Below are 25916 nucleotides of genomic sequence, written 5' to 3'. Positions count from 1 at the left end.
TTCAAGTATAGTTGTAAGCTGAGCAGGGAAATTAGCTGGGACTAGAAGACAAGGTCATTGAGGGCTTGAAATTTTTGGTGGGAGGGCTGTTCACAGAACAGTAGTTAAAGTCTAAAAACATAGTAGTCCTGCTGTATATGATATACGCTGTGTGACGGCTGTGTGTGAATCGAGTATAAGCTCCTATCTCTGTTATTTTCACTAAGATTTTTTATCCAGTGCAAATCCACCATTACTGACATCCATCCATCCATCCATCCATTGTCTGTAAGCGCTTATCCAATTCAGGGTCACGGTGGGTCCAGAGCCTACCTGGAATCATTGGGCGCAAGGCGGGAATACACCCTGGAGGGGGCGCCAGTCCTTCACAGGGCAACACAGACACACACACACATTCACTCGCACTCACACCTACGGTCACTTTTGAGTCGCCAATCAACCTACCAACGTGTGTTTTTGGACTGTGGGAGGAAACCAGAGAACCCGGAGGAAACGCACGCGGACACAGGGAGAACACACCAACTCCTCACAGACAGTCACCCGGAGCGGGAATCGAATCCACAACCTCCAGGAGCTATGTGACTGCGACACTACCTGCTGCACCACCGTGCCGCCCCATTACTGACGTCCTTTGGTAAAATTACATTTCCCCAGCTCCCCATGTAAAACCAATCTCGTCCAAACAGGGCTTATGGCTTATGAAAAATTTAACAAGGTCTTCTTGTTTTCAAAAAAGTTATGTATGAGGCTTTTACCTTTAGCTGAATTACACCCACAGGGAGGCAAAATATTAGTGGTTTCTGCAGACATTCTGCTTACCACATACATTTATTTAAAATCTTTTTTATCCAGTACCCTAAGGTTGCTGCACTAAAGATCTGCACTGACCCTCTTGTTGAGGGAAATGCGTTCTGCAGACTCCCTCATGATGGCCCTTCGAGATGTTTGTTCCATGCGCTCCATCTCCACTCCACTGGTGAAGAGGTCTCTGCGGGCTAGATAACCAGCGCTCTCTTTAGCCCGCGCTTCTTCAGTGTCCGAAAGACCACTTGCAAACTCCTGACTGCAGTGAAGGAGGTGGGATTGGGGTGGGGTATCATTATATATGGTACAAATATTCCAAACACACAGACATAGTTATATATAAACGGCAAATATAAAGATGACAAACCATTTCAAACTTAGTTTGAGCAAACCGTTATTTGAAATTATAAAGGAAATGTTCACACTACACCAAACAGAGTCGATCAACCAAAATATGTTATGTATCTCACACTAGCTTCCTTTGTTTTGAACTGAAGCTACAGGGCTAATGTAGCCGACAAGTGATCAAAAGGTTGGCATTGCCCTCCCAGAGGAATTATCTTCCAACCCACAGGATTCTGTCCAATGAATCTGACCTAACTGCACACAAACCCCAGGTGGACCAATTCAAATCTGAACTGCCCCTCACCCACCCCCTCCTTGACAAGTTAAATTAGTATGTCCCCTCCTCCGCCCACCCAACCTCTGGACTCCCCACAAAATAATCCAAATGCCCGCTTGAACATAACAACCCTGTTAAGCCTCTGTCAAACAGCAATAAGAGGTTAATTACTCTCAATTAGACTTGTTTATATGTTTCCTGATTGCAGTTCTATTCTTACTATCAATTACTTTTAATGTGTACACATTACTTTTGTCTTAAAATATGTGTAAGACTCTTTCACATAATCTGAGCTAAGATGGTGGTGAATTGGGAATGCTGCTTGCCAAACTGAGCTACAGGCTTGGACTTCAAACCTATTCATTCACTGAAGTAATGACGCTTATAATGTGAAAGTAGCTTTGGTTGATCAATGACTATTTAGGAGGATGTTGTTTACTTTGTAAATTAGATTTTATATAAGATTCTGTTAACTTAAAATTGAAAAATGTAAACAATTCCCAAAAATAGATTTCAAAATATCCCAGAATACACACACAAAAACAAAAGGACATTCAAGAACTATGAGAGAGCACTGTCCATGAAAGAGCCCCATTCACGGTTCCTACCTGCCCCTGAAGATGGGTACCACATAGCCTATAATCTGGTTCCCCTTGTCCACGGCCAGGTAGGTGGGTTTGACTCTCTTTGGCATAGAACTCAGGCCCACCTCATCCATAGAACTGAAGGATGTGGCTTTGAGGCTAAATTTACCACAACAAAAATCAAACAAATTAATGAACCTCTAGCACATAAAGGAGATGGGGATGATGGAGGCAGAATTAGAGATTAGATGAGTAAGATAAGGAAGGGAAGTTTAGCGTAGTTATTACAGTTTAGCACAGATTTCACCTCAGGGTCCAGGAAAAAGATTAAAAAGGGAAATGTAGTAAATGGTTCTCATTCACACCAGGCCTGCACATTATGCGCAAAATATCATATTAAATTTGATGGCAGCATGTTATGATTAAGGGCGGCACAGTGGCGCAGCAGGTCAGTGTAGCAGTCACACAGCTCCAGGGACCTGGAGGTTGTGGGTTCGATTCACGCTCCGGGTGACTGTCTGTGAGGAGTGTGGTGTGTTCTCCCTGTGTTCCCGTGGGTTTCCTCCAGGTGTCTGTCTGTGAGGAGTGTGGTGTGTTCTCCCTGTGTTCCCGTGGGTTTCCTCCGGGTGACTGTCTGTGAGGAGTGTGGTGTGTTCTCCCTGTGTTCCTGTGGGTTTCCTCCGGGTGACTGTCTGTGAGGAGTGTAGTGTGTTTTCCCTGTGTCTGCGTGGGTTTCCTCCAGGTGACTGTCTGTGAGAAGTTAGTGTGTTCTCCCTGTTTCTGCATGGGTTTCCTCCAGGGTGACTGTCTGTGAGGAGTGTGGTGTGTTCTTCCTATGTCTGTGTGGGTTTCCTCCGGGTGCTCCGGTTTCCTCCCACAGTCCAAAAACACACATTGGTAGGTGGATTGGCGACTCAAAAGTGTCCGTAGGTGTGAGTGTGTGAGTGAATTTATGAGTGTGTGTCACGCTATGAAGGACTAGCGCCCCCTCCAGGGTGTGTTCCTGCCTTGCGCCAGACCCACCGCGACCCTGAACTGGAAAAGCGGTTACAGACAATCAATGAATGTTTTGATTATGAAATACCTTGTTTGTCAAACTTTGTATGACCCACTGTTAAACACTGGTCTGCAATGTTTTAAAAAGATCTGTGATTGATCAGGACGTTCACACAATAAGAAAAACACTTTTCAACGTGCTTCTGTTCAGTGCGTTACAATCACCTGATCTTGCTGATTGGCCTTGTTTGTGCACTTCTGTGGTTTATGTGTATGTCAATATTGCAATACTGTTCTAGCAATTTACAAATTACATGTATTTTGCTGCCTCCGCCCCTCCCCCACAATACACACTCTCTCTCACACACACACACACACACACATATCTGACATAGCTGAGAGTACACTGTGACCCTGACTTGTGGATTCGGGCAGGAGTATTACTCAGAGAAGTATGTGTATTTATAACTTGTAAGGACATAAAGAGGGGTAAATAAAGAAAGTGAAAGAGACAGAGTGAGAAAGAGAGAATTGCCAAAAGATACAACAACTGTCTGTTCACTAATGTATTAGTTCTGTTCAAATAGAATAACATCTACCATTGACACAAAAAGATTGTCACAATCTTTTAATTATTACAATAATTTCATTAATTAATTCAGTATTTAACCAAATGGACAGACAGTATTGATCTTGGAATATCTAATTCATACTCATAAAACTGTAAATGTAACCTGCCCCAGACTCAGTTGCAACTATTTGAAATGACTGCGGTTATTGAAGCTGACTGTCATTGTTTTCATTTTACACAGATTTTAGAATTAATATTTTTATAACAATCCGAATGTGAAATGGACAAAATTAATGTATAGGTTATGCTCAATTTATAATCGAAGTGTATTATACATTTATGGGAATGTTTATATAGATAACCAATGCTATTCTTGTTAGCATTTATTGTTTAAAAATGTATGTTCTTGGATTAAATTTCCATAGTCTCAAGAGAAAAGTACACCTTGCTGGACTCAAAACTATACTCTGTAAGTACTGATATCATACGTATTTAAAAAAGCAAAACCATAAACATCACAGGCCAAATCAAAAGGAAATATGTTCCTGTCAGACCAGTTAATGCCCTGCTGGCAATACTGTATTTGAGCCATCATCTCTTAAACTTGTATGCATATTTTGATTATAAAAGAATATAAAAGTACATTAAAAAGAAAAGCTGTACTGGGATTTTAGTGCACTTTGCCATTGTTGTAAATAGAACCATATCACACAAAGTTTCCTGTCGAAATACTACCGAACTGCATGTAAAAAAGAAGACAATGTGTGCTGCACACAGCTTTATTATTGAGTACGCAAGTGAGTTCAAAGAAGTTCTAGAAGGCTGCACATAACATAAAGTTTGTGGACTCCAACAATATTGAACCTGCACCATGTAAGTGTAGCGTCCCTGTCCCACTTACTCCTCTGACACCAGAGGTTTTATAATGTAAGGTATCACACTAGATGTAGTACACTGTGAGACAGTTTATTTTTGGATAGTGTCATCAAATACATAGGTCGTGGGTGAAAACTCACTACCCCACTGTGTTCTGTAAACTAAAACAGCCCCAGGAGAGCATGCCTTTCCAATTCCTGCAGTCTCCTTCTATATGGATTTTGCAGTCATGCCTGCCAATGTATTAAACTATTGGCTCTTACTGTAATTATGCTAATTTGTGTTTCCTTTTCTAGGTGTCAGCACTGACCCTTGTTTCTGGCAGTGTTTGAAGGTCAAGGGTATTTTGGAACCTATCTACATCAGCTAGGATGCATTCTTTGTGTAGACAACCGAGCCCTTTTATAAGTCACTTGGGATAAGCTGCTGTTAATTTCCATAAATGCAAATGTACAAGGCAAACTGGCTTGGTTCATCTTAAATGATAAGAGTACAGAAAACAAGCTTGGATCTTTCCACAGATCCAGGACACTGTTGTCAACACAAATACATGAGTAAACCATCTGTGCAGTAAATGCACTGTCAAATTGTAACAACATTCCCAAAGTTTATTTAAATCCATTGAAATAAACCTAATAAAACGTTAATCACATTGTAGTCATTTGTGCATCTTAATCATAATCTTCATCGTGTTATTTTGTTCCCTGGAGCTATTTACAGATGTTTGAGGTCAAGTTTCATGTCAGATAACAAGATTAACAGACACATGTGAAGTGCCATGTCCACTCAACAATAAATAAAACAACAGCACGAGAGCCATGAACTGAAGCCTCCTCAGAGTACGCTGCTGTAAACTAATTTACAGGTCATAGTTTAATGACACACTAAATACTTAATATTTATGAATTTAAATCTCACCACCATCCTACACACAAACAAGCACAAACTTAGTCATTTCTTTCCCTGAAAGACGTTTGCTGATATCTATTTAAAACACACTGCACGTCCCTGAAACTCCACCAGTGTTACCATCTGCCCAAGTCAAATTAAGGCTGATGACTGCTAGACATGATTCCTCATTTACTTGTTAGTTAAGTCATTAGAGATACAAGAGTGTGCTACTGAACATGAAGTCTCCAGGCTCCCACTGAGGGCTTAAAATTATCTATTAATACATTGTAGTTAATTCACACGCCCATATGGATGGGTATATAAATATTGTCTTGTTTTAATGTTCTAATGATTTCAGCACCTAAGGTGTTTACTGTTGCTCTTAAGTTCAGCTGAGGATAAGATGGCTCCAACCAAATCCTTTACAAACCGCAAAGGCCAAATCTCGTGTGTCAAAACATTATTGTGAGCTAAGTCAAGCTGGACAGTGCTTTCAGAGTCTGGTGGCTATAAAATCACTGGGACTGAAACCAACCATTTCTTCCTGAGTGTGTTTGTGTCTGTTAATTTTGTATTACACCTGCTTCAAGGCCTGGAAAGAACATACAAAGGACAAATAGCTCTACATCCCATAAACCTGGATTTGCACTTAAAATACACAAGGATTTGAGCTGGACTTCTAAGGTTAACAGTTTCTAGTTTGAGGTATAAGCTCTATACCATAACAAGCTCTTATGTAACTTCAACTTGCCACTACAGTTAGCCCCTTAGCAGCTGCGGGGGGGGGGGGGGTGGACGACTACTAACGTGCAGACTGACCAATTAAATGTTTACAGAGAAGGTTATCGACCAATAACTGTAGCTCTACAGACCGTCCAATCAGAAGATGTTAGGCTACTTCACCACGCCCCCTTCTCACTCAAGCGAACCAATCGGAGTAGGGGAGGGCGGGACTAGTTTGTGAACGAAACTTCTCGAAGTTCTATGTAAGCTCTAGAAAAACAACATCCCGGACGTTTGTGAAATTCCGGCCGGACATTTTTTAAAATCTAAATAAGAGGACATGTCTGAGTAAAAGGACGTCTGGTCACCCTTAATAAACTTATCAGAGAAAATAAATCAGAACAAAATGGAGTTCAACTACACTCAAGCCCAACGTCTAAAGCAGAAATCTGGTGCACCGTCACTACACTGGTCAAGAATTAGCCACAACTAAACCTCAGTTCAGGATAGGTGACTCAATGCCATATATACACAACAAATTTAGCAGCTATATTTAACAAAATATATATTTGTGTACATTTATCATGAGATTTCCATACCACATAAAGCCTCACTGACATTTGTAAAACTTGCCAAAAAAAGAAATAACAACAGCAAAAATGTAGATACAAGTCTTGCTACAACCATGATGATATGCAGAGTGTAATCACAATTTCCTCCATTCTCCACACACACAACCAAAGATACAAGAGGAATTATTAGAGCATGCAGGATTCAGACACAAGCAGCTTTGCTCTAATTCTGATGGAAATAAAAGCAAGGTGAGAGATGATGTAAGGAAATAAGGAAGGAAGCAATGGGTGTTTTGGTAAAAATGAGGGACTGTGTGAAATGGACCAAAGGAGAAGTTAAAGGAGGGTTTCAGTAGATGCAGAGTGGGTTGACTTGTTAAGACTCCCGCCCCCTCCTCGGCCACACCCTCTTACCCCTTGGAGCTGCTGCTGCTGCTCTGGGCGGAGTATCTGCTGGAGCTCTGTTGGTATTGGCTGATGGCCGACTTCGTCTCTCGACTACGATAGTCACGGTCATAGTGACGGTGGTGCTTCTGGTAGAATGGTATCGATCCCGACATGCTCTCCTTTAGCTCAGAGACTAGAGCCTCTGTCTGATGTTCTCCTACTCTGAAGTCTTTTAAATTGTCTACACACAAGTTAAAAAATTCGCTATGAAGGTAACACTGATTTGTATATCAATATAATTTTACGCTTTGTTATGTTATTTTATTTATTCAAGTCCATTTGTTTGTTTCTAACCTGTGCATTAGTGGACTCCAGATTAACAGCATATTATTTTACAGTAATAAACATCATATTTTCAGTTGTAGAAAACTGCAATTTATTGATTATATTAGTTTATTAGTTAGTAACCAGTAAACAAGGAACGTCCCTGAACGTTCAAAATAGGTCTAAAAGTAGTCTGTCCTGTCCATCAATGGACGTCCAAAATCCATCTTAATAAGTTAGTTAAGTGGTGACCAATCGATGACGTCAGTGGACGTCCAAAACGCGTTTTATACAAGTAATTTATTTCAGGACCAATTAATAACGTCAATGGACGTCCAAAATACGTCTAATAGTCGTCTTTTCAATGTCTGTGTTTGGACGTATTTTCAACTTTCATTTTCAACCTTAAGAGAACGTTGATTAGACGGCAGTCATTACGTTATTTCAACGTTGAATCAATGGCTAATTGCTTACCAAGTACATTAGCATAGGTTTTTGAAATGTGTACTGTCCTGTTATCATATTACTGTGTTCAGCTACATGTAGGAAATACAGTTAATAGTGATAGAAATGGATATTTCTTTTATCTTCCAGAAATTGTGAATTTAAAATTCCAAAGCTTTGGTGCAGAGAACATCAAGAGGCAGAAAAATCAACACCGTGCACTAAAGCACTGAGACAAGACACCATTAAAACATGACAAATACATGAAACAAAACTCAGAGACACTCTGTGCACATCCTTCTTAAATGTGGCACAAATGCAGGACTGGTGTGTCCACACACTGTTAACCCAAAGCTCCACCAATGTTCTACTGTTATTTATATTCACAGCAACATTTATGACAATAAAAATTGAGCTTTGACTCAACAGCTTGAGGACACGTTCATGTATTCCTTATCCTCATACAGTCTTCGAGCATCACAATTACAATCACAATATCTTATTTATCTTTTCAGTGTTAGTCTGCACAACACACAAACAGTTCCCTTGTTTTCGCATGAAGCAAACTTGGCTGGGTCACTCACTCAGGCCTCCAGGCCTCTCACCTTTCTCTAAGCGGTGCTCCTGAGTTCTGAGGCCGGGAGAGGGTGAACTAATCCGGGCGGAGGCGGACTGGACCCTGCGCTGAGGACACACACCGCTGTCCACTCAACAAAAATACAGCGGGCTGGACAGGGGAATGTCCTGCACCTCTCAGGCCTTTTATGGCCACGGAGGCGGATAAATATAGCAGCAACCAGCCGGTGCTCTCACGGTCAGTGGCGGCTCTCTCAGAGATAAATTACGGCCTGATAACTTTATCATCAGGGAGGGTTTTTTTTTTTTTTACTGGGAAACGGTGAAGAAGAATGTAAACACTGGGTTCATCGTGTGACTTTTATAAATCACCAAAAACGACCTCTACCTTGTGTATGTTTGTGTATTTATATATTTAAAATACACATGTAAAATCCAAATACAGAGTCCTATATTGGACAGTCCTCGATGTTGGGCGTGTTGGACTGAGAAATCCTTCATAGTGGACTAAAATATCAGTGAGTCAATATAAATAAAATTTACATTTTGTCCTGAAAATGTTCATTTAATATTATTGTTGTTGTTCTTATTAATGTTAAAAATTCAGTTGATTAACCCAGAAATTTACAATTTACATAACTGTGAAATGATGCACAGAAACAAATGTTCCTCCTCATTCTAATATGATGAAGCTGGTCCACCAAATACTGGTGGAGACTCTGTGGCTTCCACTTTTACCATAAAGCCTCACACAGCTGTGTTCTACACTAACAATAGCCCCTGCTATTGTTACCTCTCGCGCACCACACATGCCACCTTTAAGTGCATGCTGCGGGATCTGGGAGGTTGAGATTTCAGGTTTTATTGTCTATGTCATGGTAATTTGGCAACAGCCGTACATTTCTCCTGGATCTGAAAATGCCTCATGAGACTCTTCAGCCCTTCACACAGTGAGCCCTTACCTCCCCTATTCCAGAGTCTGTTAATGTGTTAATTAAACAAAGGGCACACGTCGTGTTTTGATGATGATTTAAAGCAAACCGTCACCTGTCTCCTACTACTTCAATAAAATGTGTAACTTTGAACTCCAGGAATTATGGAAAATACCAGAAACAGGGACTTTTTATATTCTATTTATAGAACTGCTATCACTGGATATCACTCAAAGTATATGTGTCCTACATTTTGTTTTTCATTAAACAAATAGTTAACATAGTGCGGCTCGGTGGCGAAGCAGGTGGTGTCGCAGTCACACAGCTCCAGGGACCTGGAGGTGGTGGGTTCTATTCCCGCTCCGGGTGACTGTCTGTGAGGAGTGTGGTGTGTTCTCCCTGTGTCTGCGTGAGTTTCCTCTGGGCGACTGTCTGTGAGGAGTTTGGTGTGTTCTCCCTGTGTCCGCGTGGGTTTCCTCCAGGTGACTGTCTGTGAGGAGTGTGGTGTGTTCTCCCTGTGTCCGCATGGGTTTCCTCGAGGTTTCCTCCCACAGTCCAGAAACACGTTGGTAGGTGGATTGGCGACTCAAAAGTGTCCGTAGATGTGTGTGTGTGTGTGTTGCCCTGTGAAGGACTGGCGCCCCCTCCAGGGTGTATTCCTGCCTTGCGCCCAATGATTCCAGGTAGGCTCTGGACCCACAGTGACCCTGAACTGGATAAGCGCTTGCAGATAATGAATGAAATAGTTAATGTAAATGCCAGATTAATCAGGCTGGACAAAAATCTCATATTGTGAGTGACTGGACAGGGCCAAAGTGCTGGAGCTGAAATCAATGAACATGTCAGAGAAAATGAATGCAAAACTGTCTTTTTTCATATGTCCCTCAAAGTGTTTTTTTATGTATTTTTATATTATAACTTCCTGATATTTTATCTGAATATTGAATTTATTTTATTTGCAAAATGAGAACTATTTTATTGCACTTTGGCAAACATTTATTTTAGTTATAATTAAGTACAGCCTGGACCATTCTTAAGTTGTCTGAACAAGAGGAGCAGCCTCAGTCAGTTAAATAGGGCCACTGCCAATACCACAACGCTCTGATGCCCTCTCTCTCTGTTAGCATTCTGACCATACCTGCAATCAAATGGCTACATCTTAATTTTTTATCTCTGCTTTTCATTGCAACAGTGAAGAGCCCTGTACTCTGTATTGCCCATGGCCATGCTAAGTCCCATCCTGCTGCATTTTTCTAAACAATATTCACACATGCAGCAAAGAGCATAGGTGAGTGAGTACTCATGTCATACAAGTGAAGATGTCGTATCACTGTCTTCAAAGCAAACTGTCTCTTGGTCTGTAAAATATAGTGTAAAATTATTAGATGTTTATTGTCTTTGGGAAGAAACTGGAGCATATGGAGGAAACCCACACAGACACAGTGAGAACACAACAAGCTGCTCACAGGGACCTGAGGCAGGACTTGAACTCAGGACCCTGGAGTTGTGTGGCAGCAACACCACCTGTTGCGCCAGAAATGCAATTGCATTTCTAAATGTAATAAATGTTTCAAATCTTTTTCCTGGCCAATTGGTGTACATTTTTGATTAGCTTAGAATTGACATTTAAAACAGAAAAAAGCAAAGCAAACCATGAACAATGCAATGTTCACTGATAGCATTAAAGAGTAACAGCAACAAACTGGTTTCAGCTAACTCTATCCCAAGCCCATCTTTGAAAAATGCTCCAAAATTGAAGGGGACCATATGTAAACAAAACTGTCCAAAATACTCGCTCTCTATATGCTTGTACACTTCTCATAGTTATGATCACAGCATGACAGTCCTTCACAGGGCAACACACACACATTCACTCACACCTACGGACACTTTTTTTGAGTCGCCAATCCACCTACCAACGTGTGTTTTTTGGACTGTGGGAAGAAACCGGAGCACCCGGAGGAAACCCACGCAGACACAGGGAGAACACACCACACTCCTCAGAGACAGTCACCCGGAGGAAACCCTCGCAGACACATGGAGAACACACCACACTCCTCACAGACAGTCACCCGGAGGAAACCCACGCAGACACAGAGAGAACACACCACACTCCTCACAGACAGTCACCCGGAGGAAACCCACGCAGACACAGGGAGAACACACCAACTCCTCACAGACAGTCACCCGGAGGAAACCCACACAGACACAGGGAGAACACAGCAACTCCTCACAGACAGTCACCCGGAGCAGGAATCGAACCCACAACCGCCAGGCCCCTGGAGCTGTGTGACTGCGACACTACCTGCTGCGCCACCATGACAATTAAAATGTTAATTTAAAAATATTTTTTTATGTGTTTTGATGTAGGGAGGGTGTATTTTATTATTTCAGAGCAATACATTTAAGCTGTTTATTAAAAAAATAAGTCTTATGTATAATTACTCTTTAAATTGAGTTGCAACTGAGAATCACACGCACTTAGCACATTTCTGAACGGCCACTAAAAATAATGACACCGATTATTCTTCCACCAAGTATGTATAATGCAGTTATTTTGGCTTGATTTTGGGATAACATAGATTTATGGAGAGAGATTAGTCTCAAAATACTTTACAAATGCGTAAACGTTAATCTTCAAATTAAACACAAGTCACAAATATGTTTCACTGTTCACAAATGACCACATCCCAATCTGTGTCTCACAGTCTGCAATTTGTACAAATACAGTTACGTTCATAAATACATGTTTAGTTTTTCATAGATATATCATATTTTTATGAGAAAAGAAATACATTTGTTTAAATTTACATTGCAAATATTTGTAAAGTCGAAGTCTCGAATTTAAAATGTATTTGTAAAATAAATCTAGAATGCAGAATCTGCATTTGTGAATCGAGTCACAGCCTGGTCCACAAATGTGGCCAGCAGGCGAACAAGCCACCTCTAGGTGGCACTGTTGTTTCCACCAGTGTTTCGGGACTGACCTATTGCTCTCAGGGCGGCAGCGAAACAACCCCCTGTAGGCGGGACTATGACTCCATTGGCTGCCGCAGTAAATGATAGACAGCTAACTCTGGCTGCGGATTGGCTAAATAAAAGTGATGACCAATGAGAGGCGCATATTCTGTTTAGGAGCCGTGGGGTATCCCCCCTCCGTCTGAGGGTGTCTGTCGGAAAAAATCACCCGTTTTTAACAGTTCAATCGCAAAATTACGAAACACATCGTGTCCATATCAGTCCAATACGCAACACCGCTTTTAGTGTCCAAATACGGAATGATTTTAAAGTATTTTATTTGACAACCCTATTCTACAGCGAAATTAGGGAAGTTCCATTGGACTTTTTAATGTCGTTAAATTTAGGGCACCTTCAAGTGTTCCTCAGTAATCCTCCTCCTAACTGTCTGTGATATGAAGCTGAATTCAGCGGCTTGGGGGCTTTTTGTTCAAACTTCCACTTTAAATATTGCGCAAATGCGTCTCCATTTAAGTTGTCCCCACACGTCCTAAAACAACAGTGCCACCTAGCGGGAGCTTGTTCGCCTGCTGGCCACATTTGTGGATCAGGCTGCATTTGTATTTTGATCGGGCGATCGTGAGTGACTCGATTCACAAACGCAGATTCAACAATTTACAAATAAATTTTAAATTCGACACTTCGACTTTACAAATATTTCCAATGTAAATTTAAACAAATGTATTTATTTTCGCATAAAATTGTGATATATCTATGAAAACCAAACACATGTATCAAATTAAGTCATAAATCCTGCTTTGTGTAAGACCACAGGGTGTATTCAATAAAGCAGGATTTCTCAGTTTAGCCAGATAACCCAACCGTCAATTCCGTCCAATAGGAAAAGAGCTAATTCAATCCTCCAACAGGAGTGTCCTCAACTATGGGCTTATGTTATTCTGCTAAACTGAGGAATCTGGCTTTGTGAAATATACTCCAGGGTGGGTAGTAGACCTACACAAAGCAGGATTTCTTAGCCAGATAAGCCAAAAATCAAGCCCGTCAGACCTAATATACTGTTACTGTACATTCCTCGACTTTGGGCTTACGTTAGCTGTGGAATAACCCCCCGTATTGTTTGGCTTGAGTTTTGCCCCCTTGTGAACAAGAATGCAACAGCTGTTTTCCCAGAGAACATTATTATTTCTCATTTTCAGAGGTTATATATTTTTAAAACGAGATTTTGGCACTATAAACAGACAAAATAAAAGAGAGAGAGATAAGAGTTTTTAAAACATCGGCGCGACGAAAAGCGAAGTGAATAAACTGAGATTAAAAAGTTCACAAACGTCTTCAGTCAAAGAGAAAAGCTCCGAGTCCCTTATATGGACATGTTTAGAGAACAGTTACGTACACCAGACACTGGGTGTGTTTGGAGCAACCAAGTTGCAGTATAAATGGGTGTTTTAAAAATAGATGTTATGTAAACGTAATACAAACCACAATAAATGGGCTAAAATATTAATTATGGATATAGTTTTACGTTATTGTCTTCATGGTTTGTGTTCTAGTCTTTTTCCCAGTCCTGTGCTTGAGTATTTACTGCTAATTTATCGCAAACCCCCCCTATTGCGGACTTGGTTTGTTCTGGCTCGTCGCCGTTGAGAGGTGATGAGGAAGTTTGGGCGCTGGTTGAACTAAGCTGTGGAAGCAGGCCATCTCTCCGTCAGGTTTAAGGTAAGATTTTCCGCATAATTTCTCTTACAAGCGGATAAATGTATATCAAATCTGCATCGTTTTGTCAATTTGTGGCTTGTTGTGAGGCACAGTTTATTTAATGCTCTCTACGTGTCGCTGAATGTTGCGTTTTAAAACCGGATGTAAGCTATCGTTAGCGTTGTGTTAGCTGCGGAGCCACACCGAGGCTTATCGTGAAATAGATTAAAATAACAAAGATCTTCAGCAGCTAGAGGCGAGTTTACAATCACAATAACTAATTCAAGGCTGTATACAGAGTTTATAGGTGTTGAATGTAGTGAATAGTTCGGAGAAGCTGTCTGTTTCTTTGCAGCTGGATCTGCTTTAAAGGCTTCACCGTCGGTCTTCTCTGCGTTTGGGTTTCTGTTGCATTTCTGACTAGTAAACACATCAGGCTCGGCACCGTGTCCAAATACAAACCCGCACTGAGGAATGTGAGCTTTAATCACCAAAAAACAACCAAAGAATCCAGCAGTAATATGTGATATCTACGGCAAATATATAATAAAGACAACAAAACGCGTTAGAAACAAGGCCAGTGACGCAGCGTTGATGAGGACAGGTCAAAGCCTTCTGATAATAAGTGTTACTATGTAAATAATAACGTTAGTGTCTTGATTTAATTATATACTGTCTCGTTTGCTTGGGATGTACAGCCCATCCGGTGTTTGTGTGCATAGATATATACATGTATGTGAGAAAAAGAAAGAGTAACATTCTAAAGTACTAGCTAAAGACAGGATGTTTTGGACAGATGTCTTTTTGAAGAGAGGCCAGGGCAGTTTTATGAATTACATACTAAATCTGTAATAGTAAAATATACTCAGAGCTTCAAAGGCACTTTGCCTGCAGGACTGACGAATGACATCTAAAAAATCATTTTGTCATTCTCTATCATTTTTACTTCAACCCCTGTTCAATAAGCATTTACTTTCTCTGTTCACATTTTACAATAAATACCAATAATATTATTAAAATAAGAAGTGATTTTTTACATCAGTACCAGATTAAAGCTATCAGTAGTTAAGTATATGTTTTATTAACATTTAGTTGTGTGTTCTTGTATGTAGTTCTTTACGACCAAAGACCTACTTATTGCCTGATTAATGGTTAAATAATGTGCTTCTGTGCCTCTTTGCACTGAAATATTTATGTAGATTAACATGTTTTATATTCATATTAATCTACATGCATGTAAGACAGATTCTGCAACAGCTGATGTAGTATCTGGGTTAACTTGTAGTGGTAGGTCTATGTATAGCAGTCTCTTGGGCAAAAATATAGGACAGTTTTCTAGATACATCTGGCCAAGTTTTTGGTTGGATTTTGTCTTTTATAAGGATTATGACGTTTTAAAATTGAGTTGACTATTTAAAATAAATCACTCTCCCTTTTGTAGCCAGTTTGTACAGACACTGAGTGAATTGCAGCCTTCTGAATAATTAGAGTTGTTAAGGACAGGAGTGGCATTTATGAATCTGGGAGTGACCCCATTGTAATAGTTTGTATTTCATCAGCCATGTCTATTTCAAACAGCCCTGTAGAGTTCTTTGGAGGTAATTATTGATTTTTATCTTAAGGTCAGGCAAGAATTAAACATGATTTCTCATTCTGAAAAGAGTACATACCCTAGATATTTTTGAAAAATGAGTCTTAACAAGGGCATTTGTTTCACCTGATTAGCCTGTCCTTTTCAGAGAGGAAAAGAAGCCTTTACAAGAGTAACAATCCATTTTGCACATTTCCTTTTATAGTGGAAGTGCAGGGAATTTGTTCATCCTCATTACATTGTTAGATTTCTTGTAGACTTGCTTTGCCAGGCATGACTGCTCAAATCCTATTTTCTGTAATTACATGATCCACTCTATCCGTTTTTAATATGGCTCTTAACAGCTTTTAGCAGGACGGCGTCTGAATAATATTTAAGGAAACTGCTTCAAAACAGTTACTAAATTTGTAAAATGATATAAAAATTGATTGATTGTAAAATGATATTATAGCTGGGTGGTGTTTGACTGAAACCCAGATTGAAATTCTCATATGTACAATTAACTTTGACTTTCTTTTAGATAACAACACAACAGAGCCAACATGTCTAGCAAAAGGGCAAAGGGAAAGACCACCAAGAAGCGCCCTCAGCGCGCAACTTCCAATGTCTTCGCTATGTTTGACCAGTCGCAGATTCAGGAGTTCAAGGAGGCCTTCAACATGATTGATCAGAACCGTGATGGCTTTGTGGACAAGGAAGATCTGCATGACATGCTTGCATCTCTGGGTAAGGCTTTAGTGCTGTAAGATGAGCTGGTGGACAGATTTTATAGGCCATTTTGACACTTTACGAATAGCCTAAGCCATGCTGCAGCGGTCAGATATCCTCCTTTCTGTTTGTATATAACATCCTAGAGAGCATTCCTAACTCTGAACAGTCTCACAAAGTACAAATAATGGCTAGGTGCAAATTGAGTCTTCTCGTTTACAGAAATACTTTCAGACGGCTTGGGTAATGTCCCTTGGATGTTGACCAGTATGTTACTGTGTGGTTTCATAGTAACCTCTGTTTATTAGTGACGTCTGTGTCTTGGAAATGACTAGTATGCAACTGAAAAATGATATTGTGTCTATTCATCATTAGGTCAGTCAAGTAAGAACTTAACAAAGATCATGTTTTTAATATTTCTCCATGCAGCTTTGTCTTAATCAGGATATGTCATTTCAATAATTCCCTCATTTCCCTCGTCATCTTTTCAGGCAAAAACCCGACAGAAGACTATTTGGAGGCTATGATGACCGAAGCGCCAGGGCCCATCAACTTTACAATGTTTCTCACCATGTTTGGAGAGAAGCTGAATGGCACTGACCCAGAGGATGTCATCCGCAACGCCTTTGCCTGCTTTGATGAGGAAGGGACTGGTAAGAAGACTTAAACTTCGGAATCTCAACAACCAGCAAGTGCCTTACTGAGAGTGTACATTCAGACAAAGAGTATTCATTTCAGAGTTTGCGGGTAGAAAATCTGTTGTGATAATGGTAAAGCATATGCTGGGATAGGTCTCTGAACATTTGATGGTAGTAGTGATATTTAATTAGCTCTGTCAACTGCAGATATTGAGAACATGGGGGATTTCTAGTTCTGTAGTTTTACAGTGAGCTAGAGCAGGGACACAATAACTTAATCTTGAAAGTCCATTGAGGACAAATAGGTGTCTATTTTCAGTCTGTTCATCCTTTTACTGAGCAGATGGAGTTTTCTTAAGCTGCCATTTTGATTTTTAAATATGGTGTTCGACTACCTTTTGATTTGCTCAGCAGCTTTTGATGAGCACATGTCCATTGTCTTAACCTGCAGAGTGATGTTGTGGTTATCATGGACATTGTTTTAGAAGTTCCGTGTTTGGACTGCGAGGACCGAAAACATTGCACAGAATTTACAGTTTGCAGAGATTTTCCACTGCACTCATTTTTTGTTGTTAGTCTGTAATTAATTGCATTTAGTTTTAGACCCAGAGTCTTTATGTTGAGTCTTCTGCTCAAAAATGCATGTCTTTTTCTGCTCAGGCTTTATCCAGGAAGACTATCTGCGTGAGCTTCTGACCACGATGGGTGACCGCTTCACAGACGAAGAAGTCGATGAGCTCTTCAGGGAGGCTCCCATTGACAAGAAGAACAACTTCAACTATGTGGAGTTTACACGTATCCTCAAACATGGAGCCAAAGACAAGGACGATTAAAACACAAAACCTCCCTGTATAATCAGCCCTTCCTATTTTAACCCTCCTCTGAACTAACGATTCTGGAGTCCGTCTGAAAAGCTGCCATCGACTCTGCTGTGTGTTTGTGTGTTTGAGTTAAAGTTACACTCTGGGCGGTTTGCGAGTTAGATGTAGAAGACCAGTTCACTGAACCCGTAGGGATGAATGGTGTTTTCAAAGTAAGAGATATCTCACATTTTTTGCTGAAATCTTTGCAGTAAGGGACCATGCTTAGTTCTGCTCAATGGTGTTTGTTCTTCAGTGTGGTTGGTTTAACTGTGGTTCACTTCGGACTGCTTCACTTTCAGATGATATTTATAATTTGGTGAGATTTTTGTTTGTGAAACGGAGGTTTTCTGTAACTACTGTTAATCAAGAGGTTTGGATTTCATGTAGTTAAGGTCTTTCTAGATCTCTTCTCAGTCGAGTATACCTTTAATTTCACTCCATACACACGCAGTTACCAATTTTGCAGACCTCGAATAAGGTAAAAATTTCTCAGTGCTTTAAAACTGTTAAAATGTGAATCAGTGGTGAGATGCTCACAGGCACCTTTGCTGTTTATGGCCTGGTCTAGCAGAATTTTTACATTTTATAATAAATATAAAGTTTTTGAATAAATTACTCAATCCTTATTCCATGTAGTGTTGATTTTGTTAATGAACATATGCTTTAATCATGAAAAGACTCTTTTAGTGCACCCATTTCAGCAGTGTTTTGAGTTATAGTTATGTTGCACTAAGATTAGACCTAGGAATGAGTGCTGTTTTAATACGGCGGCTGTTTTCCTCATTCCTGTCGGCACGTTCTAACCTGTCCTAAACCTCTGTGAGCACTGCTTCAGCTGAACATCTGCCTCTGGAACACAGTCACATGAAAAGTCCCATAACGTGCAGGAATCGATGAATATTCAGTGCTTAAAGCAATATGTTCCTTGATCTAGTATTTACAAGATTGATAGGTGCAAATTCTTATGGCAGAATTTATTAAAAACATTTACACACACTGTATTTAATTATATTTTCTTTGTAGTTGCAGTAGTCATAGTTGTAATGGTGGTGGTGGTGGTAGTAGTAATAGTAGTAGCGTTCCTTATCTCTTTACCGTTATAAACAACGTCTCAGGCATCTAGAAACATTTTCATAGTTTCCTCTGAGGCAGTTGTGAAAAGCCTGTAACACTTAGGACGTCCGGTTCCTATCACCTCTCGTGTGAAGAATGCTAACCTACAATTTTTTTTTCAGTGGAGATTTTCAAACCAACTCATTTTAAATGGCTTTGTTTACGCTGCATAAATCCTAACCACTGAGCTGTGCTAAAGTAAAGGGTGGAAGGGGTAAACGTACAGGTTGCTAAACAACTTTCTTGAACATATTCCGTCAAGTTTATTTAATTAAAAAAAAAAAAAGCAAACAAGAAACATGGCTGAAAAATTATGGAATAACAGCGAGTGAACATTTGTCGTGGGATACACTTGCAGAACATGCCGATACCTCCACTGGAGCTGATCAGGAATCCCCTGAATCTTGTGTCTTGTTCTGGAGGATGTGTGGTGAGTGTGTGCTCCCTCATGGTCAAAGCTGATCATGAAGTCAAAAGCACTATAATCCGGACACTCTCCATCACAAAGACAGACAGGGTCTGAGGGCGTAACGAGAAATTTACACTACGTATAATTAGATTTAGAACATCAGTGTTGGCGATATCAGGCCTCAGAACATAAACACTTTTACAGAGCTTGGCCCATATGTTCTGGTATCTGGACGACCTACCCACCCACAGATTTTGAAATAAAACAACCGTGGGCAGCCAGTTTAACAAGCTGTATACATTTGGCTCCACTTGTATATCAGCTTTAACTAAAAAACGCATTAAACAGGCAGCAAATGTGTTGTGCATTTCAAGCTCTGGACGAAATGAAACATCTGAAAATGAAAAGACTGGAGACAAATTATCATGGAGGCTCCAACCAGACACATGGACAATCATTAAATCGCGGTGTAGGTTGTCTTCACATTGCTGAGCGTTGGGCTCCCAGAGGGTCTGAGTGATGTGATCTTAGGCAGATGTATTGGGTCACGTTGCTTCACCTCTACCATGTACATCTGACCATAAGGCCCACGCTGCCAAGTTCGTTGCTGGGAGTCAAAGTGCTGGTAGGGGTGCAGCTCATTCAGATGCATGAGGTGTTTCAGGCTCATGTTGACTGTCCGCAGCTTCCACTGAAAGTAGCTGAGATACTGCATGCTTCTCCTCTCAAGGATAGAAGCCACCTCCATAGAATCTGGCATGTCTTCAAAACCTCCAGCTGCATACAGTTCCTCTAGACAACGCTTGCTGCAACTGGCTGCGGCTGCATGAACAACACGCCTCCCTGATGGAGTCTGGCCCTTAATGTCGGCTCCTGTGGCGAGTGGTGAGGTGATGGAGAAGAGGGAAATAGAAATAATGAAATCAACACTTAGCACCAGCAATAACAGCAGCAAGGTGTAATTGACACCTGTGATCACTTGATATCGCATGTTCCTTATTGACTAGATGCAAAATGTACATGTAGTTTAGATGTGATACAATAAAACGTGTGAAAATATAATTGATAATTTGTTGGTGTACTCATTTACATAACACAATGTTTACAAGAGAAAAACAACACACTGGTTTGTCATGAATGAACGAACTCCAAACAAAGAAACGGAACTCCCTTTCTTCACTGGCATCTTAATCATAATTATGCTCTCTAGCAAAAACATTCATTCATTGTCTGTAAGCGCTTATCCAGTTCAGGGTCGCGGTGGGTCCAGAGCCTACCCAGACCCACTGGGCGCAAGGCAGGAACACACCCTGGACCTCAAACATTCACTCACACTCTCACACCTATGGACACTTTTTGAGTCACCAATCCACACCTACCATCTTTTGAAGGAAACGGGAGAACACACTAAACTCCTCACACACAGTCACCCGGAGCAGGGCTCAAACCCACAGCCCCAGGACTCGGGAGCTGTGTGACAGCGACACTACCTGCGCTGCCCTCTAGCAAAACAATGTTGGACAAATCTACAGTGTCAGATCCAGCCCTGAGAGTTTTATACTCTGCTATTTCAGATATACTCTGCTCTTTTCAGTTACTTGGTTTAGTAGTTATTAAAAAAGGCCTCTGGATTTGCTGTTTTAAACTTGTGTCTGACTCATTGCTCTGTTTAGAAGCTCATTGCAGCTGTAGGCAGTTCATACATAACATCGCTGCATGGTTTTGCCACCTAAATGAAAATATCCCTCTGATTGCATTATTTTTTTCTAAGATGCACGTCTAACTCTTCCTCTTTGCATTATTTTCATTACATGTTTAGTATTAGGTGGAAAATGGTACTTGATTCCCCCAGCATTAGCACAGTGGCACAGCAGGTAGTTTCACAGTCACACAGCTCCAGGCAGGGGCCTGGAGGTTGTGGATTCGATTCCCGCTCCGGGTGACTGTCTGTGAGGAGTTGGTGTGTTCTCCCCGTGTCCGCGTGGGTTTCCTCCGGGTGCTCCGGCTTCCTCCCACAGTCCAAAAACACACGTTGGTAGGTGGATTGGCGACTCCAAAGTGTCTGTAGATGTGAATGTGTGAGTGTGTGTGTGTGTGCCCTGTGAAGGACTGGCGCCCCCTCCAGGGTGTATTCGCGCCTTGCGCCCAATGATTCCAGGTAGGCTCTGGACCCACCGCGACCCTGAATTGGATAAGCGCTTACAGATAATGAATGAATAATACAGAAATAGACATAAGTGTATAGAGAAACATGTATGCCACGTATGTACTGTGATATATTTGTTCCATATCATCAGCCCTGATTCACCTTTCTCTAAGAGGAAACACACTGCGGCCAGTTTTCCACGGTGTGCGCTGATGAAGAGCGCTGAGAAAAGACGGTGAGGAATCTGAGGCAGTGTAACAAAATGCCTAAACACTGCACTCTGTATCTGCAAAAAAAAGGATTTGTTCAGTATTTTTACTCATCACCATCACATCACATCACTGCACAATAGTAAAAAAATAGTTTTTTGCAGATGTTGCTTACTCTGTAGATATCTCCAGACACAGCTGCTTTCACCAGTTCTGGCCAGCCTTGATAGGGCCAGATGGACAAGGTGAGTGTGGTCTCTGGGAGTATGTTGTTACGCTTGACAGTTGTTTTATCTTGTAAGTCAACTTGGAGAGAGAGACAGACACAGAAAGTGAGAGAGAGAGAATGTTACTTGTGAATCAAGCAGAAAAGTAGAAGGAAATTACAAAGCTCAATGGTAGTCTTTAGAAATGTACAGAAGCCTGTTTCAGCCACTTTAAATAAAGTAATTTGTTCATACTAATATTAGCTCCTTTCTGACTATTATAAGCTATTAAGTCATTTTTATTAATTACTGTCATAATTATGAGACACCTGCTCATCAGCAGCACTTATTTCAAAGTTACAACTGTATATATAACCCTGGTTTCAGCGCTGAAAACACTTCAATGGAAATGTGTAATCTTTCACATGAATCCTCTGAATAACAGGTGAAGGGTTAAAGGGATTGTTAGAGAGGTTTTCTCTACTTGTTCTTCCTGAGAGTGTACCTTTGTCCAGGTAGCTCAGTCTCAGAAATTCGATGGGAATTCCAGCGATGAGCTCAATCCTGGTCTTCAGCTCACTGACAGTGGTCTTTCTGCAGCAGTTGGGCACAGTGAAGACCTCCCCGGTGTCTGTCAGTTTAACATGCAGTTTAAACCGGACCCGGTTCGGTGCCGTTTTCGGCTTCGGGGTGGGCCACGGTTTTGAAGGCGTCCGAGAAGGGGATCTCTTCGACATGACTGAGTACGTGTGTGTGAGAGAGAGAGAGTAAGTAATTGTGTGTGTGTGTGTGTGTTTGTGTTGAACTGCTTTTGGTCACGGTCTCTAAAGAAAACGCGGTGACGTCACAGACATCATTTCCCAGCAACGAGGGCGTCACAGAAGCTCAGAGTTCTACTGTCCACGCCCGCCAGGACACACAGTCACGACCTGTGTGTCCGAAAGTTTGTAGACACCTGCCCTTCAGCATGTCTTCTGAAATCAAGCGGATTAATGTGGCACTCCGTGTTCAGTTCAGTTATATTTAATTCTTAGAGTCCCTTTTAACAACTGGTGTTTTCAAAAGAAAAAAAAAACATTTTACAGATTCCCAGGTCCTGACACAGTGTCAAATTTTATATTCCACTTAATCTACTTTAATCAAGAATATATATATATATATATATATATATATATATATATATATATAATATTAATAAACCAAAAATATTATGCTGTTCAATTACTAAAGCATAAATAAAGCATTTCTGATACAATGTTTTGACATTTTATAGCCCTAGTGTATTTATAACATTGAGACATTCATAAATTTATTCGGAATAATTTATAAAAATGCAGTATATTAGTACTCAACCAATAACACACACACATATATATATATATATATATATATATATATATATATATATATATATATATATATATATATAATGAAACTGAAACATCTGGTTTTAGACCACAATAATTTATTAGTATGGTGTAGGGCCTCCTTTTGCGACCAATACAGCTTCAATTCGTCTTGGGAATGACATATACAAGTCCTGCACAGTGGTCAGAGGGATTGTAAGCCATTCTTCTTGCAGGATAGTGGCCAGGTCACTACGTGATGCTGGTGGAGGAAAACGTTTCCTGACTCGCTCCTCCAAAACACCCCAAAGTGGCTCAATAATATTTAGATCTGGTGACTGTGCAGGCCATGGGAGATGTTCAACTTCACTTTCATGTTCATCCAACCAATCTTTCACCAGTCTTGCTGTGTGTATTGGTGCATTGTCGTCCTGATACACGGCACCGCCTTCAGGATACAATGTTTGAACCATTAGATGCACATGGTCCTCCAGAATGGTTCGGTAGTCCTTGGCAGTGGCACGCCCATCTAGCACAAGTATTGGGCCAAGGGAATGCCATGATATGGCGCAAACCATCACTGATCCACCCTCATGCTTCACTCTGGGCATGCAACAGTCTGGTGGTACGCTTCTTTGGGGCTTCTCCACACCGTAACTCTCCCGGATGTGGGGAAAACAGTAAAGGTGGACTCATCAGAGAACAATACATTTCACATTGTCCACAGCCCAAGATTGGCGCTCCTTGCACCATTGAAACCGACGTTTGGCATTGGCATGAGTGACCAAAGGTTTGGCTATAGCAGCCCGGCCGTGTATATTGACCCTGTGGAGCTCCCAACGGACAGTTCTGGTGGAAACAGGAGAGTTGAGGTGCACATTTACTTCTGCCGTGATTTGGGCAGCCGTGGTTTTATGATTTTTGGATACAATCCGGGTCAGCACCCGAACATCCCTTTCAGACAGCGTCCTCTTGCGTCCACAGTGAATCCTGTTGGATGTGTTTCGTTCTTCTTGGTGGTATGCTGACGTTACCTTGGATACCGTGGCTCTTGATACATCACAAAGACTTGCTGTCTTGGTCACAGATGCGCCAGCAAGACGTGCACCAACAGTTTGTCCTCTTTTGAACTCTGGTATGTCACCCATAATGTTGTGTGCATTGCAATATTTTGAGCAAAACTGTGCTCTTACCCTCTGCTAATTAACCCTTCACACTCTGCTCTTACTGGTGCAATGTGCAATTAATGAAGATTGACCACCGGGCTGCTACATTTTAGCCATGAAACCTCCCACACTACAATGACAGTGTTTCAGTTTCATTGTCCAACCCCTGTATGTATGTATATATATAAACCATACAGGAGGTAGTTTGTAGTTCTACAATTAGTATGGAGTTCTTCTGTTATTATATTTATCTTTATATCTATATCTTTGTTATCTTTTAATTTTTAGATAAAATGACAAAATGACATGCAATATTCACGGTCGGCTGCAGATAATAACCTCAGCAGGGTGTAACATGATCAACAGTGTATTTGCTTGTACCTGGAATATGTGTATTGTTAAAGATACACTCTAGTGACACTCAAGTGTTTAAACTTGTTAATGTCTACGTGGTGTTGTTAATGTGCTAGGAGTGGTCTCCTGAGTGAAGCATTTCCGATGGGAAATTGCAGTGTTACAAAGACAAGAAGGCAGAGTTTCTTACATCATACACCTAAGGAACTGATCCTATCAACTTGTGAGTGCTTTTGAGTGACAGACGAGGATGGTGGAGGTGTGAATGGAGGTAAAGGCAGGGTCTAATTGAGTATTCATAAGTCTACACATACACACTGAACAAAGGTGAAGGTGTGCATGCTGTCATGCAGGTGAGTGTTTAAGGGGAGTTGTATCCCAATACATTTCATCACATACAACAGAATACCAAAAGCAATGTAAAAATCAGTCATTTATAAGTGACTTTAAGAAATCAACAGACTCATAGTTATCAAAATGATCAATAAATTGAAGCTCTAATTTGCTCAAATACAAGGTACATTACATTATATGAATCATTATGTTAAACATACAGATATATTAACAAAAACACAACTAAGACCATATAAATAATAAAAGGATTTATTAGCTATATATATATTATGTGCTATATTGCATTTGGTGACTGTCTGTGAGGAGTTGGTGTGTTCTCCCTGTGTCTGTGTGGGTTTCCTCTGGGTGACTGTCTGTGAGGAGTTGGTGTGTTCTCCCTGTGTTCACATGGGTTTCTTCTGGGTGACTGTCTGTGAGGAGTTGGTGTGTTCTCCCTGTGTTCACGTGGGTTTCCTCCGGGTGACTGTCTGTGAGGAGTGTGGTGTGTTCTCCCCGTGTCTGCATGGGTTTCTTCCGGGTGCTCTGGTTTCCTCCCACAGTCTAAAAACACACGTTGGTAGGTGGATTGGTGACTCAGAAGTGTCCGTAGGTGTGAATGTGTGGGCGTGTGTGTCTGCGTTGCCCTGTGAAGGACTAGCGCCCCCTCCAGGGTGTATTCCCGCCTTGCGCCCAATGATTCCAGGTAGGCTCTGGACCCACCGCAACCCTGAACTGGATAAGGGTTACAGATAATGAATGAATGAATGAATGTTTTTTAATTATTCAGGCTAGAATTAAAATATCAACATTTAGAAAATCACATTATATCAAACTGCAAATGTGTTATGAATTTGAATC

At 40.9% G+C, this 25916-nt stretch overlaps 3 protein-coding genes across 3 annotated transcripts in view; 1 reads left to right on the top strand and 2 right to left on the bottom strand.

Annotated features, from left to right (window-relative positions):
• The window catches only part of myom1b (myomesin 1b), a 44649-nt gene extending 36155 nt beyond the window's left edge, over positions 1 to 8494 (bottom strand). Inside the window, exons 1-4 of the mRNA XM_066680928.1 lie at positions 8400 to 8494; positions 7054 to 7267; positions 2035 to 2169; positions 889 to 1063 (exon numbers count right to left, since the gene is read on the bottom strand). Coding sequence (XP_066537025.1) covers positions 889 to 1063; positions 2035 to 2169; positions 7054 to 7199 — 456 coding nt within the window. The 5' untranslated portion in view covers positions 7200 to 7267; positions 8400 to 8494. The remainder of the gene's footprint in view (positions 1 to 888; positions 1064 to 2034; positions 2170 to 7053; positions 7268 to 8399) is intronic.
• A 5345-nt stretch (positions 8495 to 13839) lies between these two features.
• On the top strand, positions 13840 to 17748 carry myl12.1 (myosin, light chain 12, genome duplicate 1). The gene is made up of 4 exons (XM_066680580.1): positions 13840 to 13997; positions 16088 to 16293; positions 16767 to 16928; positions 17574 to 17748. The coding sequence occupies exons 2-4, from the start codon at positions 16110 to 16112 to the stop codon at positions 17744 to 17746; spliced, it is 519 nt and encodes a 172-aa protein (XP_066536677.1). The 5' UTR covers positions 13840 to 13997; positions 16088 to 16109; the 3' UTR covers positions 17747 to 17748.
• A 1064-nt stretch (positions 17749 to 18812) lies between these two features.
• Positions 18813 to 22641, bottom strand: LOC136706879 (ankyrin repeat domain-containing protein 60-like). The gene is made up of 4 exons (XM_066680579.1): positions 22365 to 22641; positions 21829 to 21959; positions 21607 to 21730; positions 18813 to 20171 (listed from the first exon to the last, which is right to left on the bottom strand). Exons 1-4 carry the CDS (start codon positions 22594 to 22596, stop codon positions 19756 to 19758), a joined length of 903 nt encoding a protein of 300 aa, XP_066536676.1. The 5' UTR covers positions 22597 to 22641; the 3' UTR covers positions 18813 to 19755.
• Between the last annotated feature and the right edge of the window lie 3275 nt (positions 22642 to 25916).

This window comes from Hoplias malabaricus, chromosome 9, assembly GCF_029633855.1.
Source record: "Hoplias malabaricus isolate fHopMal1 chromosome 9, fHopMal1.hap1, whole genome shotgun sequence".
In the NCBI taxonomy this organism is placed as follows: domain Eukaryota; kingdom Metazoa; phylum Chordata; class Actinopteri; order Characiformes; family Erythrinidae; genus Hoplias; species Hoplias malabaricus.
The sequence above is the reverse complement of the archived record's forward strand: the minus strand, read 5'-3'. Positions and strand labels throughout refer to the sequence as shown.

Excerpts from the sequence above, each read along its gene's own strand:
- myl12.1 (XM_066680580.1), top strand. The coding sequence starts at position 16,110 with ATGTCTAGCAAAAGGGCAAAGGGAAAGACCACCAAGAAGCGCCCTCAG. Across the intron at positions 16,294-16,766 it reads TGACATGCTTGCATCTCTGG|GCAAAAACCCGACAGAAGAC; the intron begins GTAAGGCTTTAG and ends TCATCTTTTCAG. Across the intron at positions 16,929-17,573 it reads CTTTGATGAGGAAGGGACTG|GCTTTATCCAGGAAGACTAT; the intron begins GTAAGAAGACTT and ends TTTTCTGCTCAG.
- LOC136706879 (XM_066680579.1), bottom strand. The coding sequence starts at position 22,596 with ATGTCGAAGAGATCCCCTTCTCGGACGCCTTCAAAACCGTGGCCCACC. Across the intron at positions 21,960-22,364 it reads ACTGAGCTACCTGGACAAAG|TTGACTTACAAGATAAAACA; the intron begins GTACACTCTCAG and ends TCTCTCTCCAAG. Across the intron at positions 21,731-21,828 it reads TGTCTGGAGATATCTACAGA|ATACAGAGTGCAGTGTTTAG; the intron begins GTAAGCAACATC and ends TTTTTTTTGCAG.